This window comes from Mirounga angustirostris, unplaced genomic scaffold (assembly GCF_029215605.1).
Source record: "Mirounga angustirostris isolate CCGP_5_RB_7025 unplaced genomic scaffold, mMirAng1.0.hap1 SCAF_10, whole genome shotgun sequence".
Taxonomy (NCBI): domain Eukaryota; kingdom Metazoa; phylum Chordata; class Mammalia; order Carnivora; family Phocidae; genus Mirounga; species Mirounga angustirostris.
The window spans coordinates 65,778,047-65,796,504 of record NW_026991718.1 but is presented as its reverse complement, the minus strand read 5'-3'; the positions used below and the strand labels follow the sequence as shown (position 1 = coordinate 65,796,504).

The 18,458-nt window shown below is 39.7% G+C and overlaps 1 protein-coding gene across 9 annotated transcripts in view; it reads left to right on the top strand.

The window, feature by feature from the left end:
* The window catches only part of ACYP2 (acylphosphatase 2), a 182,771-nt gene that overhangs the window by 155,149 nt on the left and 9,164 nt on the right, over window positions 1–18,458 (top strand). For 3 of the 9 annotated variants that reach the window (XM_054509877.2, XM_045884996.3, XM_045884997.3), the window contains one exon: window positions 9,187–9,641. The exons of 1 other annotated variant lie outside the window; for it this stretch is intronic. In XM_054509877.2, coding sequence (XP_054365852.1) covers window positions 9,187–9,219 — 33 coding nt within the window. In that variant the 3' untranslated portion in view covers window positions 9,220–9,641. Of the gene's footprint in view, window positions 1–9,186; window positions 9,642–11,014; window positions 11,180–12,978; window positions 13,352–18,458 lie in introns of those variants that run through there. 5 more of the 9 variants (XM_064572510.1, XM_045884993.3, XM_064572511.1 and 2 more) reach the window with 3 other exon arrangements.

Here is an 18,458-nt window from a genome sequence, read left to right as displayed (position 1 = left end):
ATGCACCACGTTTGCTTTTGATTCATTAGCTGTCTCTTCTTACTGTCTGCTTTCTTGCTATGGTCTACATTTTACACCAGTGCTGCAGAGATATCCAAAAGGATTATTCTGCCCCACTTCAGACCCAGCAAATAGAACTGGTATGAATTATTAATAGTGTTGGCTTTCTAGTGCTTTAATTCCACCTCTTTTTTTCAAGAAGGATATTAGTTAAATGGAATTTTTCTTATCATGCCAGGAGCTTACTACATTTTGTAGGAAACACTAAACGACTTGAGTAATAGAAGAGACAGTCCTATGTTGATTTCTACTTGTACTTATGATGGATTCTCCATCCATTCCACTCCCTATATCCTTGTCAGTGATAGGTTAATAGGGCAATTTTTACACTGGGCTCTTGAGAGCCCTTGGGTTTCCCCAGAGGTGCTCCAGGTAGAGTTGGGAAACAGAGAGGCCTGAGGGGGAGGTTCTGCACCTCACCCCCAACCATTCCCTTGCTTCAGAGAAGCACTTCACTTCTACAAGAATCAGGCTTTCATGCAAGATTATGTTGGGAGAAAGGACTCTTCTTTTTAAAAAGCTTAAAAATCCTGACTACAACTATGACAGCAGGTGTTTGTTTGTACATCTTTGGAATACTAAGAACAATGTCTAAAGACTTTTGTATATCTGAGGATATACAACCAACTGTGCCCTGAACTTAAATGGCGGCAGGTCAATGTGACTGAGTTTGCAGGATGGACTTGGCCCTCTGGGGCTGTTCTAATAATCACTCTGTGTTCTGGGTGAAGTCAGTTACCATGCTTTCTTATATAATGAGTAAACCTAAAATGACAAGAATTGTAATAACATTCGGGGGCTGGCAAAAATAGGTGAACAGATTCCACAAATAAACTTGGTTCACATGCTTACATCCAGGTTATTAGGTCAGACTCACAGACCTCCAGCTTCCTCTAAGAGGATGAATATAGTCATTACTCATGTTATTTCATAGGGACTGCCATGAATTTTTTCATTTCTCTGTAATAAGAGCAACTCTTTGTTTACCTTTCAAAGTGTGTAAAAAATGGGAGTGTTTTGTTTCATGTGAGATAAAATCAGAGTTAAAAGGTTGTGCCCAGGGCTCCCTTCTGTGTGTGGACTGTGGAGCACCCTAGAAATGCCCGCTTTTCTCATGCATGGAAGCTATAGACTGGAAGGCAGGCAGGTGACAAAGATGCATTCATTTAGTATGTATCGTATTTACTGAGTGCCCATTGTCATCAGGCATCATGCGAGATGTTGGGGAGGCAATAGTGAGTCAGACTCCTACTCTGCCTTCTTAGAATTTGCATTCTAATGTGGAGGAGCCACGTAGTGAACACATCAAGCATTACATAAACATAGCAATTACAGAATGTGATCATTCCCATGATGCACACCATAGTGGGGGCAGGGTCCGTTTTAGATAGGGGCAGTCAGCAAAGGGTCTCTAGGAGGGTAGAAACCTGAGTGCATTTTAAAAGGCCACAGCTGGCCTCTTTGCTGGTTGCTGAGGCCATAAATGTGTGGCATTTACTATACTTGAGAGCTAAATGTGTGCCATCTGCACCGAAGAATCAGCGTGCCGTGGAAACCCTGAGGGGACCCATAGTTGGTCCCTGCCTGAGCAGGAATGGAAAAACACAATGCAGTTAATTTATTAAATGAATAGATTTTTCCTCCGTCATCTAACATTTACCAGCACTGTGTTTTATTCATTTTCTTTTATGCAAAGATGGCGTGAAGAATACTTAACATACAAGCAATATCATTGTCTTTTGCCATTCCACACAAAAATTATTCTTACAACTATGTATAATCCTCATCAAACATGTAAGAGCTGCATCTATAATAAAATTCCCTCTTATATTACTTCATTGTTAAGGACAACATGATTTTGGTAAAAAGAAACACTATAGAAATTAGTTTCATTTTCAAAAACTCTACATACAACATTTAAAATATATTAGAGTGAAGGGAGAACACGATCATCAAGTAACAGGCCTCCTGTTAATAGAATTTTCCACTTTACATCTTATCCTTCCATTTTTATTTATTGAGCCTTCTTATTTTTTGTTTTTTTTTTTAAGCCTATCAGTGGATACTTCTTAAAAATATCTGAAAGATATACACATACAAAGCAGACTAAAATTTACAGCAGAAAATTAGACTTCAGTGTCACTCAAGCAAATGTAATTCACTCATCCATCCAACCATCCATTCAGTATTTATTGAGTCTACTAACCTAATAGATAAAATATGCTGGAGCCTGAGCCATGTATGCTGGCCCCCTTGCTGGGTGAACACTGTTCATGATTCTTTCTTTACATACTAAGGCGATTCTCTCGAAGCCACGGAAATAGCCGAAATGTGGCTTGATAGCCTACAGTAAAGAGTAATTTGCAATTATCCAACCAAGGTGATAAAAGTGGATTAACAGAACAAATCCAGGAGAACTACATAGGGTGGTTTACCTAGGAACCCCAAAGGAAAGAAAACTATTCTAAGGAACTTCAGTAAGACATCTGATTACAATGAAGACATTACTAGTTTCCCTAGGTACCCGTTTAGAAACATGACCATTAAAAAGCATCTTGTTCAAAATAGCAAGAAAAATAGAACATATTTAAGTATTATCAGGAAATAGGACCTGAATCAAGTAAACTACAAAATTTTGATGAGGAACATAAAGACTTGAACAAAAGCAGGGAAAATTTTTACTCTTGATGACAAGATTAAATGTTAGAATGCCAGTTCTTTCTGAATTATTTTAAGATTTAAAAGGGGATTTGAAGGGATTAGACAAAATTATGCTAAAATCTAGTAGACCTCTAGATAGACAAGGACAATTAGAATTATTAGTTTACAGGGTGGGAAAGTGTAGAGATTGCTTGAGCATTAATATATATTCTAAGGGTATAAGAATTAATATAGTTTGATGCTGGTTTAGGGATTAACCAAAGGTATCAATGGAGTTAAAAAGAATGTCTAGAAAAATATTCAGGCATACACGCAGATTTAATCTATGATTATAGTTGTTCTGGGGAAAATGTCTATGCATTCAAAATTAAGACCTCTTTTTCATATCATGCAATCACATAATTCCAGATGGATTAAAGATTTAAATATAAAGGATAAAGCCATACTTTCAGTTAAAGAGGTTACATTTGGAACATATGCATTTACTTCTGCTCCCACCTAAACCCCACTTAAATATGAGTAAAATTGATTTTTTTTAAAAAGGTTTAAACACCAACAAGAACAAAGCTTTGAAAGACAGGGCAACAAAACTTTGGAAATTAGAAAGAAGAGCTAGTGGTCATGCTGACCTGAATGGTAAGGGTCCAGTGGGGGAAGCAGAGAAATGGCCCTTTTAACACAGTGGAAACCCCCCAAGGCTCAGGCCACTGGAAGGGGGCAGAAAGGTGGGGTCAAAAATACAAGGATTTAAGATTTGTTTAATAAGCTATTCTCTCACCCCTACACTTCGGAGTAGCTTCCCTGCCCACCTAGGTGGAAGCCGGAGTTTCATGCTCTAGAGATGGTCTCCTAGGCACAGCTGAAAACAGGTGTCCAGTTAGTTACACAGTGAATATTGAGGCCTTACCCTTCTTCCCAAAACACACAGAGCCAAATTGATAGACTGTAGGTGGGACATTGGACACACCTTCCCTAGAGGATCTGCCCAGTCCAAGAGAAGAAATACAAAGATACCAAAATTGGAGGCTGCCCCATGAAATGGTTTATTCACCTCCCTCTAGTAAACCTAAGACCACAGCTCTGCCTCTGGCTAAAGATAAGTCCATTCCAGATTGGCGGATGGGGAGTCCTGCCTTCCATTGTTCACTCTAAGAAACATCTGATTGAATTGTTAACTCTGCCCCTAAGATGGGATGGATGTCCCTATGGAGAAGCCTTTGGCCCAAGCACTGATCCTTGGCCCCACTGGTCCCACTATGCTTGTAGGACAGGTGTCTAAGAAAGCACAGTGCAGGGCGCCTGGGTGGCTCAGTCATTAAGCATCTGCCTTTGGCTCAGGTCATGATCCCAGGGTCCTGGGATCGAGTCCCACATCGGGCTCCCTGCTCTGCGGGAAGCCTGCTTCTCCCTCTCCCGCTCCCCCTGCTTGTGTTCCTGCTCTCGCTATGTCTCTCTCTGTCAAAAAAATAAATGAAATCTTTAAAAAAAAAAAAGAAAGAAAGAAAGAAAGAAAGCACAGTGCAGTGCAGGCAGGCAGGCGTGTATTCTGCTTCTGGCCATCTGGTCACCCTCAACTGCTCTCCCTGCTCATCATCAAGAACTTCCATAGCGGGGTGCCTGGGTGGCTCAGTTGGTTAAGCGACTGCCTTCAGCTCAGGTCATTATCCCAGAGTCCTGGGATCAAGTCCCACATCAGGCTTCCAGCTCAGCGGGGAGCCTGCTTTTCCCTCTGACCCGCTCCCCTCTCATGCTGTCTCTCTCTCTCTCTCAAATAAATAAATAAAATCTTTAAAATAAAAATTAAAAAAAAAAAAGAACTTCCATAGCAATTAACATCTTTTCACTCTAATTCCTCAACCCTACCTTACCTCCCTTAATTCTTAATAAATTACTGTACCTCTTACTTTACTAAGAAAATGGAGGTTATCTTATGCCAATACCTCTTCACATCCAAGTTGCTCTCATTTTTTTGACTCCTTCTCTTCTGTACAGAGATGTGTCCTCATTTCTAAACCTAATGAGTCTATTTAATGATCCTGTTTGTTCCAACCTGCCCTGGAGCCTTGTCCCACCAATTACTACTTCTTTGTCTTGCATCTTCAATTCATTCCTTCTGCCCACTTGTGAGAATATGTGCAGTAGTACTGAGATGTGCCACTCAGACTCCCTTTCAGGACTGAAGGACTTATTCTCCAGATGCTGGGAGTGCTGGTGGAAGGTGGCCCCCAGGCATCAGTCCACTTTAGGAGTTGCCTCAGCAGAAGGAAGTCACCACACTAACTGTCACATCTCCTTCTCTGGGCAGCTCTTCTCTAATGACTCGCTCATGGTGGGGGGATATAAAGACCCTTCCCTCTCACTGTAAATTGGGACAATGCTGAAGGGTCTTCCCAGCTTCAGAGTTCCTCATGTGTCGGCTGAGGTCTTCAATGAAACTGCATCTCACCCAACTTCTCCTTCATTCCAATCCTGTCTACTTTCCTTGCCTCCCACAGTTCTTGAACCTGAGAGCATCCCTAGGAACTAGTCTCCATCGCAGAGTCTATATCCCAGACTCCCCTCTCTATGACAGCAAGACTGTAAGTCATGGACATTTAAAAATTTGATAAGTGGTACCAAATTGCCCTTTTGAAAGGCTGTACAAATTTGCAAAAAGTGCCTCTTTTCCCACACCTTAACTGTCATTATTAGATATTATCAACTTTTCAAATATTTGCCATTCCCTAAGTAACAGATGGTGTCTCATTCTTGCTTGATTTGTATTTTTAAAATTATGAGTAAGAGTGAGAATATTTGCACATATTTACTGGCCATTTATATTTCTTTCCCTTTCATCTGTTGTTTATGTTCTTTGACCATTTTTTTTATTAGATGGCTATCTTTTATGTATTGATTTTTAAGTGTTCTTAGTATAGTAAGAAACCTGCAAGTTTTCCAGTTTGCTGTTTGTTTTGGCTTTGCTTAAGACATTTTTTGACCATTCAAAAGTTTTACATTTTTCATTAGTTAACATTATTAATTTTTTCCCTAATGCTTCTTGGTTTCCTGCCATGCTTAAATTGGCATTCCTATTCTAACATTTGGAAATTTCTCTAGTATTTAAAACTTAGCTTCAATGCCACTGCTATCACAAAGATGTCCCTGAGTACCTTGTCTAGAAATTAACCCCATCCAATTCCTTTCCCTTTATATTAAAATCACATTGCTCATCACATTCTGAATTATAGTTATTTTTATCATTCTCCAAACTCTTCCATTAGATTGTGAGTTACTGAGGGAAGAAGCCTCCTTTTATTTTTATTTTATTTTATTTTTTTAAAGATTTTATTTATTTATTTGACAGAGAGACACAGCAAAAGAGGGAACACAAGCAGGGGGAGTGGAAGAGGGAGAGGCAGGCCTCCCGCTGAGCGGGGAGCCCGATGCGGGGCTCGATCCCAGAACGCTGGGATCTGAACCTGAGCCGAAGGCAGGCGCTTAACGACTGAGCCACCCAGGCGCCCCGAAGCCTCCTTTTAGATATCCGTGTGTGCATTCCAGTATCAAGGATATGCTTTGCATACAGTGCTACTTAAATATTTATTAAATCGAAATGAATTAACAGGTACTGTTTGATTATGTGGTTCTTAACTAATACCCTTCGTGAAACAAAGAGGTAAAATTACAGCACTTTAGCTAGAACTCCTAGATCTGCCATCTCCAGACCTGAGCCACACCTATAAAGTGCTGACTGCAGGAGTAGCACGTGAGTGAAGTCTTGGGGCTTGCAAAGTGACAGGTGACTAGAACACTCCTAGGTAAGTAGGCAGGTCAGGCAGGATGGTTCCTAGCAACAGGGGTTCCATGCTTGGGGCCATGGAACAAAGTGGCCCTCCACTTTACACACAGTGTAAAGACAGCTGAATTCCCTAACAGCACAACCATTCTGCCCCTACCAGTGGCATAGATTTCTCCTTGGCCATACTTCTGGCTGATGAAGTTCTTAATGGTGTTGAAGACCAGCTACAAGTAGGTAGTCAGGCTCTCAACTAGCTTAATACATTAAGTTATCATCCTAGGTGGATTAGTCATTGCCAACTCATGGAGCCATTAGTACTGGTCCTAGATTCACTGGTTCCAATTGCTCTCCTTGCATTCTCTCTTGAGCCCATTTAAATACAGCTTTCACTCCACCAAAACTGTTCTTAGCGAGGTCATCAGTGACTAGCGTGTTACCAATGCAATGGTTCTCAGTCCTCACCTTACTTGAACTGCCAGCTGCAGGGACCCTGTTGATCCCTCCTTGCTCCTGGAGGGCTGCATCTGACTCCTAGGACAGGATGCCCTTGCAGCTTTTCTGGATGCTGCTGCTTTTCTTTGCTGGTTCTTCCTCTGCTTCCTGGGCTCTGAACTTTGTGGTGCTCTAACCTAAAGTACAATCCTCAGAACTCTTCCCTTTTGTATATTCATTTTCTTGGTGATGCCATCCAATCTTATGACTTTCAGTACTGGCCACCTGCAGACAAATTCTGACTTTATCTCCTCCAGCCAAAGATCCAACTGCCTGTACAACATCTCATGTAGATGTCTACTAGTTATCTCAGTCAACATTCCAAAACTGAACTTCTGATCTCTCCCCCACCCCCAATCTGCTCTTCTCACAGTCTCTCCACTTCAGTCAATTACGACCACGACCAAGTAGTTTTTCACCAATAACTCTGGTGTCATCCTTCAGTTCTCTTTTCCTCATACCATGTCCAATCTGTCAGCAAATCTATTGATTATACCTTCAAAACACATCTCCAGAATCTGACCATTTGTCACCCCCACCACTGTTACTACCCTGAGCAAATTACGTAACTCTTCTGCTCTCTATGGACTATAATGTACAGGGTTAATGTGTGGATCAGAGTTAAGAGTCTATAAAGAGCTCAGCACAATGCTGAGCAAACAGTGCTCAATACATTTTCGCTTTTATTATTTCTAGTCTCTGTTTCAGAGAAGATTTCAAGGAGATAGGACTAGTAAAATTGAAGCCATTGGCTCCGTTTTATAATAACTGAATTTTCTTGTTCAACACATGCAATTTCAACTTTTAAGATTTTAACTGAATTGAAGAAAGTAAGATGTGTTACTGGGCTTAGCTTCTAAGGAGGAGAAACATGAAATTTTACCTTACCCCAAACTGTCATAAGAGCCAAAGAAAGGGTTAAATATTACAATGGCAATTTGAGTCATTGGAATTTTCTAGCCCGAGTAAGAGTAATTTTCAGCTAATCAGATGACTTTAGCCTAGAAAATATTTGTAATTCAAGGTTATATAAGATTGTTACTTACTATATTACGCAGTTGAGTGTGGAACTAGCTTCACATTGAAAGAACTTTGGGGATAAAGGGGCGCCTGGGTGGCTCAGTCGTTAAGCATCTGCCTTCGGCTCAGGTCATGATCCCAGGGTCCTGGGATAGAGCCCCACATTCTCTCTGCTCAGCGAGAAGCCTGCTTCTCTCTCACCCTCTGCCTGCCGCTCTGCCTACTTGTGCTCTCTCTCTGTCAAATAGATAAAATCTAAAAAAAAAAAAAAAAAAAAGAACTTTGGGGATATGAGCAAACTTGCCGACTATTTCTACAGCAACAGCTGGGTAGCAGCCATCGCTTGTATAAAACTGCCTCATATTGTTTATCTGTTGTCCCACTTAATCTGTCATCTGTTGCAACTAATTGTTAATAGGTAGAAAAAGTCTGGAAAAATCTTTAATATCTCAAATGTCAACAATATTAAAATATGCCTGAATTGTATAGGAAGCATCTCAGAGAAGTACCCAAAGGCATAAATTAGACACATATATTTTGCTAATAAAGAAAAACCAATGCACTACAGAAGCAGAAATAGTTTCAGAGCATTTAACTTGTCCCTTTAACGTAGTCACTTTGATAATAAATGTAGTAAGAAATGGTTTTTTTGAATAGATAAGAAAATGTTCATCTAATTGCATTTTAATGTTTGTGGAAAATCACATTCTTTACACATTTTTTTCATTTTTTTCTTTTAGTCTGCACAAATGTGTGTGTGTGTGAGATCTACCATGTGCTGGATAATGAGAAAAAACTGATGAATTATTATTACTTATCTTTTTGTAAAAATATAATCCTTTTACATATGAGAGCTAGGTTATAATGGCTTTGGATGTTTTAAGAGGGGGGAAATAACCCCAATATGAAATCATCAGTTTATTGTGCTTAATTTGCTATTAGCTTTTCTTTGTCCATATTTAATTATGTATTAAACTCCGATATATACATGATGTATACAATGTAACAAAATTTTATTTCACATTAGATGCAAAAGTTACAGTAAACTCCCATTGGGACCTGGGGTAGGATCATTTTAGCTAGCCCATATACACGTCATAGGCTAATTTTTATTTATTTTTTGTAGGATGTCCTGATATACACGTTATATGCTAATTTTTGTTTATTTTTTGTAGGATGTTCTGGCTGAGCAAAGTTGGAAGTCCTAGTTCTCGCATTGACCGCACAAACTTTTCTAATGAGAAAACCATCTCTAAACTTGAATACTCAAATTTTAGTATTCGATACTAATAGAAGAGCAATAAAAATTTTAATGCTTATATTGCACAACAAATACTAGATCTTAAGTCTATGTTTTAGAATATTAGTAGCAGAGTAAGTTAAAAAAGGAACTTCCTGTTCTGAAAGCTACAACAGAATATCTGTTACTAAAAATGTCTGACACTGAAATAGTTTTACTCAACTATGTTTTTAAAAAGTAAAAACTTAGCATTATAAAATAAATGTCATTACAAAACATTTAATATGAATATTAAACTTGTCTAATGGAATCCTTAAGTCTAATGAATGGCCTAGCAAACATGTTACTTGGCTAGGCATAAAATAAAGCTAACCATTTAAAAATTAAAAATCATTGTTGTCTGAAATGAATTCTAAAACCTTCTGCATAATAATTTGTTATTGAAGTTGAGTAATTTGTTTAATATAAAGACCCAATAGTTAGATATAAATGTATGATTAGTATAACCATAAAATCATATCAATAAAGAATTAATTTTTAAAATCCTGGTTGAGACATGATTCAGTATTTAGGTTAGTACTTAATGCTTCCTATGAACTGTACTGTTCTGTATAGTGAACAAGTGGGTGATGGAACTGATAAGAACTCACAGTTACAGTACAACGAGCAGCAAGATTTATGTCAACAACTATCTACGATTGCTGTCCTATTAACCAGAAAAGGAACTGAGAGTCTAAATAAATCATACTATCCCCTAACCTTGACCTATCATTTGGGGATTTTCACATGTAAGTGGTAATTAATTAAGCAAGAGAGTATTTTAAGGGGAAGGTTCATTTCTATACCATAGAATTATACTATCAAAAAAGGAAGATCTTTAACTCCAAATACTGGGGAGTTTCAAATGTTGTAGGTATATACATGCATATATCCTTCAAGGATTTCCAATTTTTATAACAATGGAATCCATCATGAAAACAAAATTTTACATTAAATACATGAAGTGAAAAAGCACAACTAGTATGATTGAAATGGGCATGGAGGTCCCTGGATCCCTGCACACTTGGTCTCACTTGCTCTCCTGCATCTTGTCTGCCTTGCACAATTTCACATCCCCAAACCACCATTCTACCTATGGAACCAATCTCCACTGCTCCTCTCCACAGCAGAGAGAAAGACTGCAGGCCTCTCTCCTTCACCTGCTGCAAGATTAGAACTGAGAAAAGGAAATGAAGTGGGGCTGACATTGTTCCTTTGAAAGGTTAACTCTATGGATAATGGTAATATTGGTATCAAATATATGTATGACAACACAACATCAGCGACTGACAAAGGTATTTTTTAAACTTTCCAAAAACACTTAAAGGAATAAAGAACTTTCCTGTTATTCTAACGTCATCATGTTGAGCATTATAAGTGTTAGATATCATACAGGAGACTCTATCGTGATACTCCTTTGGAATTTTGGTCTCCTTTTATTTCCCTACTCCTGGTTGAAGGAAGAGAGAAAAGCCTTTGTGTTCCCTAAGCTCAGGGAAGGCTTTGGTGCTAGTGTCCTGAAGACAACTTCTCTTCCGAGGTTTTATTTTAAAGAGGGCATGATGCTATGAGTTGAGGACAGAGAGAAACTCTAGACCTTAGCAGGTAAAAGAGAAGCAGAAGTGGCAAGAGCCACGGGAAGAAGGAGATTATCCAAGACTTTGGAAAGGGACCAAAGGCTGTGGGTTTCCCAAGAGATGGAGACCTGTGTCTTTTTTCCCCAGTGGCCCCTCTGCAGGATGGCTGCACCTGAGGAGGGAGCCGCAGGAGCATCCAGAGAAGCGGGATCCCAGGCCCAGGGAGTCCGGCACCAGGCAAGATTCCTGTCCCCAAAAGTTCTACAAAGCATCCTGCCACAAGGGACCGTGGTGGCTTGGACAGTCATCCTGGTAATTGGAATGGACTGGAAACCAGGGAAGTCTTTCCTGAATATTCTCTCTGCATGAGACCCTTTATGTGGTCCTTCTGGAAGAGGGTAGAAAACCCCAGGGATGACTGAGAATTAATTTCCCACCTCTCAGGATGGGACTTGAAACAGGCTTGATTTGATTTACAGAAAACAAAATAGACATTTCTTGCACACTCAAGTTTGAAACAAAATATGTATCTCTTTACACATAGAAAGGCTAAGTGATTTTAGAAAAATACCACCTCAGAAGTGACACCAATATGTCACTTTTTATTACCTCAATACCCTCTGCTAGTTCCCTTCCCAGCTCTCTTTGTAAGAAAATCATACTTTGCTGGCACAATCTTCTAACCTCACAAAGTGAATCACATTGGTCAAGGTTGCTTAGTGATGAACACATAACTAAATTCTATTACTGGATGAAGAATGTTGTAAATAATGATTAAAAGTCAGTGTTCATGAATGGGTAGAAAGAAAGAAAAAAAACTGGGGCGCCTGTGTGGCTCAGATGGTTGGGCGTCTGCCTTCGGCTCAGGTCATGATCCCAGGGTCCTGGGATCGAGTCCCGCATCGGGCTCCCTGCTGGGCAGGGAGCCTGCTTCTCCCTCTGCCTCTGCCTCTCTCTCTCTCTCTCTCTCTCTCTGACTCTCATGAATAAATAAATAAAAAACATTTAAAAAAATAAAAAGAAAGAAAAAAAACTGGTGAAACAATTTTACACATGTGTTATCGAGACCAGATAACACATCTTACCAGTAAACTTGATAATGTCAGATTTCACAGTGAACTCACACAGGGAATTTTGAATTTACATATTTTAGATAATAATAAACCTTGACAGGTTTAGTTTTGTCAGAATTAGACATTTTAAAAGCCAAGAAAAGAAAATTAAGCAAAAGATGGGTATCTAGTTCAGTGACGATCAACTAGGTGTTGCGACAATCCACATGCCTACACCCTCAGAATCGGGGGTATGATTTGTAAGAGCATACCAAATACTATTTTTTATATTCATATAAAAATGCCTATCTTTTAAAAAGCTAGCTCAGGAAGGAAAGCTCAGTACAATCTTCTTGGCTGGAGGGAATATGCAAAAGAGAGACTCTTTACCAGCTGGGGCACATAGAAGCGACTGGGGTGTGGGAGAAACATGAGATTTTTCCCATTAGGGGGGTATGGGCTTCTGACCTTGAGAAGAAGCAATGGAGGTTTCATCGGACACTGGGAATCTCTAAGTTCAGGGGCATATCCTGCAGCCTGAAGGATCCTAGTGCTTCAAAGGTAGGGCAGAGAAGCACTGAAGGAAGACAATTGACAGGTGTGGGGTGAGGGGTGGGGGGTGGGGACACGGCCACACCCACTAGTTTGTGCTGGAAACTGGTCACTATTGTTATTTCTAAATATTTTTAATGTTGTCTACTGAAATTTTTGAGAAGCACCACCTATCTCTAAGCTCATTAATTAGAGACAACAGAAAACCAGAATCTACTTCCAAAATTAGCCTGTATTTGGAAGGTCTATAGTTCACAAATATATTTCATATGGTAGCTCTCTCTGGCGCCTGTTAATTTAAATATCGAAGAATGTTCACTATTTAGTTCAAAGGAAGAGATTTCTAGATCTGGAACTAATTTCAGGAACTGCAAATAGGCAACTTTGTGCAGTAGAAAGTAGGAATCAGAAGATGTGCATTCTGGGCCCAACCCATCCATTAATTAGCTGTATGCCTGGGTACATTTGCAAAATAATGAATTTCAACTAAATTGAGACTTTTTGCAGGATTCCAGTAAGCCAGGGGCCTCCCAGGAGGTGGTGCCCCTTACAGAAGGGCCATTTGGAAGATGGACAGCTGAAGGTCCCAAGATCTGCTCCAATCAGAGCGGCCCTGCTCTCCTCTCTTCCGTGCATTAGGGTTCTCCCTAAGACATCTGAGAAGAACTCTTCCTCAAAGAAACAAAAACAAACAAGACAACACTGAATTTAGGATCTGGGGTCTTCTGTTCTAAGTGTCTAAACATGTTAAACTCGAACTCATGTCCTGTTCTCTCGTCAAGCCAGTGTGGCATGTATGGTCTCCCTTCAGCCCCTTCCACTGAAGCATGCATGATTTATGACAAGTACTATTGGAAATAAATTCTTCGTTTTCACAGTGGCCTCCATAAAGGTCCATGGTAGCTAAAATAGTTCTGAAATTGATTTCTGTGATCTTTTGTTTCTATGTTACCAAAATGAAAAACATGCAAGAGGAAATATAAATACATAATTAGTGGCTTAATTAAAATGTATTTTACAAGCATATCTTGGAGATCTTTATTTTAACCTGACATTTAGAATTATGTGTAAGAGGTAATTTTCCTTTTCTTAACGGATTCAAATTGTTTGGAATAAAACCAAAGTCTGACAAAAATTTTAAACTTTAGAATTAAAAAGTCTAGTTACTGTGTGAATTTATTAGCAGGTTTTTCTACAGAAAGTGGGTTCTCCCCCCTTTAGAGACATGATTTATGCTCTCTCTGCTGCTAAAAGATCTGTATACATTACTGGTTGGATGTCCAAGATGCTGCTTTTATCCTCAAACTATGTTTTTCTTTTATTAGCTTGATTTTCCATGGTGGCATGGTAAACTCTGCACGTATCCGTGAATACAAGCCTCCAATATGGCAGTGCTGCTTCCCCGCCCCCTTCTCATTTTTTTCAAATACTAGAAATGCATAGGGAAAGAGAAGATGCAAGAGATTGTATTGGAAACAGAGTTTCTGTTTCAAAACAAGTATTAAAAGCAAGGACTGTCATCAGTCCTTTGGTCATTTGCAAGCATCAAAGCCAAATTTCTAACTGAATTCAGTGCACATTAATCTGGATTAACAACATGCTTGCAATACTTCACCAAGAAATTGGCATAAACAGGTAGACACAATGTACCATTAGTTTTGAGATGCAGTATCTACAACAACCAGAATAAATAGAATAGAAATCCTACTTTTCGGGTACTACTTTTTGAGGTAGCAAAACAAGAATCCAGCCTTCTCTCTGTTCTCTGATCCCAACTACTATCCTTTCTCCATTAACTGGGATCATCTCGCTTCTCAATCATAGCACGCAGGAAAGGGAAGGACACAGGCAGTGGCATCCTGGGTGGTCCCTTTACTTAGAGCATGGAAATGAGGCCAGGTAGCTTCTTCCGTGTTCCCTTGATAATGATTTGAACTTTATAAATTATTTTATATATCCTTTCATATGTGCATCTCATAATTAAAAAAATTAAGTCTCCTAGAAATCTCATAGGAAAATAACAAAATACTGGATTGGGCGAGATCAACCATTCTGGGGCTTTAGACTTGGGAGGGATACCCACCCTCTATTGGCAAATACCAGGATATAACCAAACTCTCCACATTAAAAGATAAACAGTAAAAATTAGCCTTAAGATTTATATATAAAAAAAAAAAGCACTCCAGCTAAGGTAAATGGAACATTATCCTTTAGAGTCAGGCAAAGTATACACCTCAAAAAGTTATTTATTGTAGGAAAAAATTTTCAGGGAACATCTGCTTTTATCCTTGACAGCATGTAATGAAAGTTGATCTTTGAAAGAAGAGCAGGGAGCCCTTGTGGGGGAGGGGGAGATGTGCAGATTAAAATAAAATATATGGATTAAGGGAAATTAGCTGAGATCTAAAAATCATTCTGAAGAGCCGGAAATACACAGATACAGACACACATTTAAGCTGTGGACAGACTATAGGGAATGCAGAAAGAACCAGGGGAATTGCAATCCATTTTGGAATTCAGACCTGGCCAGTGTCATTGGTGATGGAGAGCTGTGGTCGCTAATCCCAGCTGATTATCAGAATTACCCAGGAAGCCTTTTCAACACACAGATTACTAGGCCCCAACCCAGACCTAGTGAATCAGAATCTTCCATGGCTTTTGTCCCTGAATCTGCATGTTTAAAAATACCCGCAGGTGATTTTGACAATCAGGCAGGCTTTGGAAACACTGGTGTAGAGAATTAAATCTGAAAACGTCATCAGGAAAGTGAAAGAAAGAACAATGAAAAGAAAATGTGAGAGTGGAAATGAGTGGTTTAGAGGAAAGAGAGCACATAAATCAATAAAAGTGCAGGGTAAAAAAAAAAAGCCAGAATAATTGGCACAGAAAGGAAAAAATCAGTTATGACAGAAGAAAACGTTCTTGAATGAAACGATATAGCTACAAAGTATACAGTATAAAGTTATAAACCTAGAAAGGACTTAAGTTTTAAGCAAAAATTACTGTAAAGAAGCCCATACATAAAGTCTGGTTAAAAAATAATTATTAAGACAAACAAGGCAAGGCCCACTGGCATTCACCTCACAAAGAACCTAATTGCTGCCCAGCAACTGTTCTGTTTCTCTCATCCCCACCCTCCTAAACAATGATTTCATACTTACTCCTCATTCGGCCGTGGCTTTGCTTCCTGTTGCCATCAGAAAAGAGAACTTCCACAAGCTCCTACTGTTCCATTTACCCATCTCCCACACTGGTACCCAAGAACTTCCTCAACCTTCCTGCTAATGACTGTCGCCGGCGAACCATCTGGGGTTTCACCCCAGCAAAGGCAATGCCGGGATCCCATACCCTCAAGGATGCCGCTCCTGCGATTCTCACTCCTCACCACCAATTTGTGTCTTCTACTGAATGAATCTTTGCCATCAGTCTACAAACATGCTATTATTTCTCCTTCTCTTGACCCCTCCCTCTACCACCACATAGCTCTTCCTTTTACAGATCAACTCCTCCAAAAAAGTGGTCTATACTGGCTGTTACCCAGTATCTCCATTCTTGGAAGCTGTTTCTATTATGCTTTTGCTCCAGCTCTCTTCTACCAACACTCCTCTTATCCTGAATGATTTTGTTTCATTGTTGCTAAATCCACTGCTCCTTTCTCTAGTCTTCTCTTAAAGCCATCAGCCCTTTTTTCCATTTGGCTTCCTGGATATCATCCTTTTTTGATTTCCCTCTGACCTCTTTATTTACACGTTTTCAATCTTCCTTGGATGATTTCTCCTCCTCTAACCTTGTGCCATTGGAGGATCCAAGAGCTTAGGTCCTGGACATCTCTTCTCCTTAATCTGTACTCATCCCTTTGGCAATATTATCCAAACTCGTAACTTTAAAGATTTTATTTATTTATTTGACAGAGAGAGCAAGCACAAGCAGAAGGAGTGCCAAAGGGAGAAGCAGCCTTCCCAATGAGCAGGGAGCCCAACACGGGGTTCAATCCCAGGACCCTGAGATCATGACCTGAGCCAAAGGCAGATGCTTAACCAACTGAGCCACCCAGACACCCCTCCAATCTCCTAACTTTATATATCATGTGCTTGTTGACAACTCCAAAATTTACATTTCCTACTCGGGCTTATTTTCTTGACTTCAGGTTCATATAACCAACAGCCTACTCAACATTGCCAACTGGACTTCTATTAGACATCTCAAATTTTCATGTCCCAAACTCAGTTCCAAATTTTCTCCCCCAACAGACTCTCCACCTCACCAATGGTCCCTCCTACAGACTTCTCCATCTCTGTCAATGGTGGCAACACCACAGTTTGAGATGCTCAAGGGCAAAAACTCAGGGGGAAAAAGACAGTCATCTTTGACTTTTCTCTTTCATTCATTCCCCTGTTGTCTCTTCAAATGTCCTTAATTTGTTTAAAAATAATCCAGTAGGAGGAAGGGAGGGGCAGAAAGTGGCTGGAGGTATAGATAAAACAAGATTAAACATGAGTTGACAACTATGAAAGTGGGCACATAGGAGATCATTAGGCCATTCCCTATCTTTTCCTTTGTTTATATTTTCCATAATAAAAAGCTAAAACATAGATGCTCAAATCCAACCACTTCTCACTAACTCTTTGGCTCACAATCTTCTGATTGCCATCGATTTTACTTTAAGTAAAAGCCACAATGGTTACAATGTATTACAATCATATACCATTCTGGGCTCCCCTCATGTCTTTGACCTCATCTCCTACTGCTCTTCCCCTTGCTCACCTGCTCCAGCCTCATGGAACTTCTTGCTGTTCCTGGCCAGTTCCAGGCATCCTCTGCATCCCTTCCACTTACTAATTTCTCTGACTTAAATGCTCTTCTCTCAGACATCCACAGATACCACTCCGGGTCTCTGGGTAAATGTCACTTTATCAACCAGTCCTTCCCTGCTCAGCTACTTAAATTGTCAATCATTCCCCTAACTCTCTATCTACTTCTCTCTTTCTCCATGGTGCCTATCACTATCTAATATTCTATATATTACTTATTTATTGTCTTTATCCCAGTGTAAGCCACCTTAGGGCAGGAATTTTTCTAAGTTTGTACCCTGCTATATCTGTAACACCTAATATAGAAAAGGAAATATTTCCCCAAAGACTTAAACTAAGATGACAGAAGACTCTATCTCCATGAAAATATGTGAGAGACGCTTTCAATTCCCCTATAAACACTTCTCCCATAATCAAGCACATGTTGATTATGAGACACATAAAATAAGGTGACAACAACTTCCACTATCATTCGTGATACAGTGACAAGCACTAGACTTAATCTCACATGGTAAACACTAGAACACTGCACAAAATATATAGAACAACTGATTCCAGACATCAGACCACAGGCCGTGCAGGACCGTGATCCCCGAGGAAAGGGCAACAAATGAGGTGAGCCCTTCAGTTGCCATTATTTTCTGCCTACAGGCAATTTCTAGACCATAGGAGCGGGAAGAGGGAATCCACACAGTGCATGGAGGCCCTGCTGAAGAGAAGAGACAGAATGGGGTTTAGGGGGACACTGCTGCAGGTGGTGAGTGGCTACCATATTAGCACAGCTCTAGACTGATGAGGGCAACATGGGTACAAATCCGTTGCAGTTGAACACTGGTTGTCTCTAGCGGGTCAAATTGAGCTTTATTTATATGTATGTTTACCAAATTTTTCTATAATAAGCAGGTATTCTTTTATAATATGAAAAAAAAAAAACACCTATTGAAAACATATGTACATCAAATTCCTAATACCTAATTTGGAATTTTAAGTGGTGACTTCACCAGAAAGTTTTTAGGATTAAACTCTAATAGTGGAGAAACTGAGTTAGCACTTAATCCTTAAAAGCAGGGTTCATCTCTGGATAGGAATTTCTACGCCAATGCAGAGTTGAGCAAAATGGAAATCTCATTTGAATTTAAGTAACTAGTTTCAAGTTTCCATGTGCGAGTGAAATGA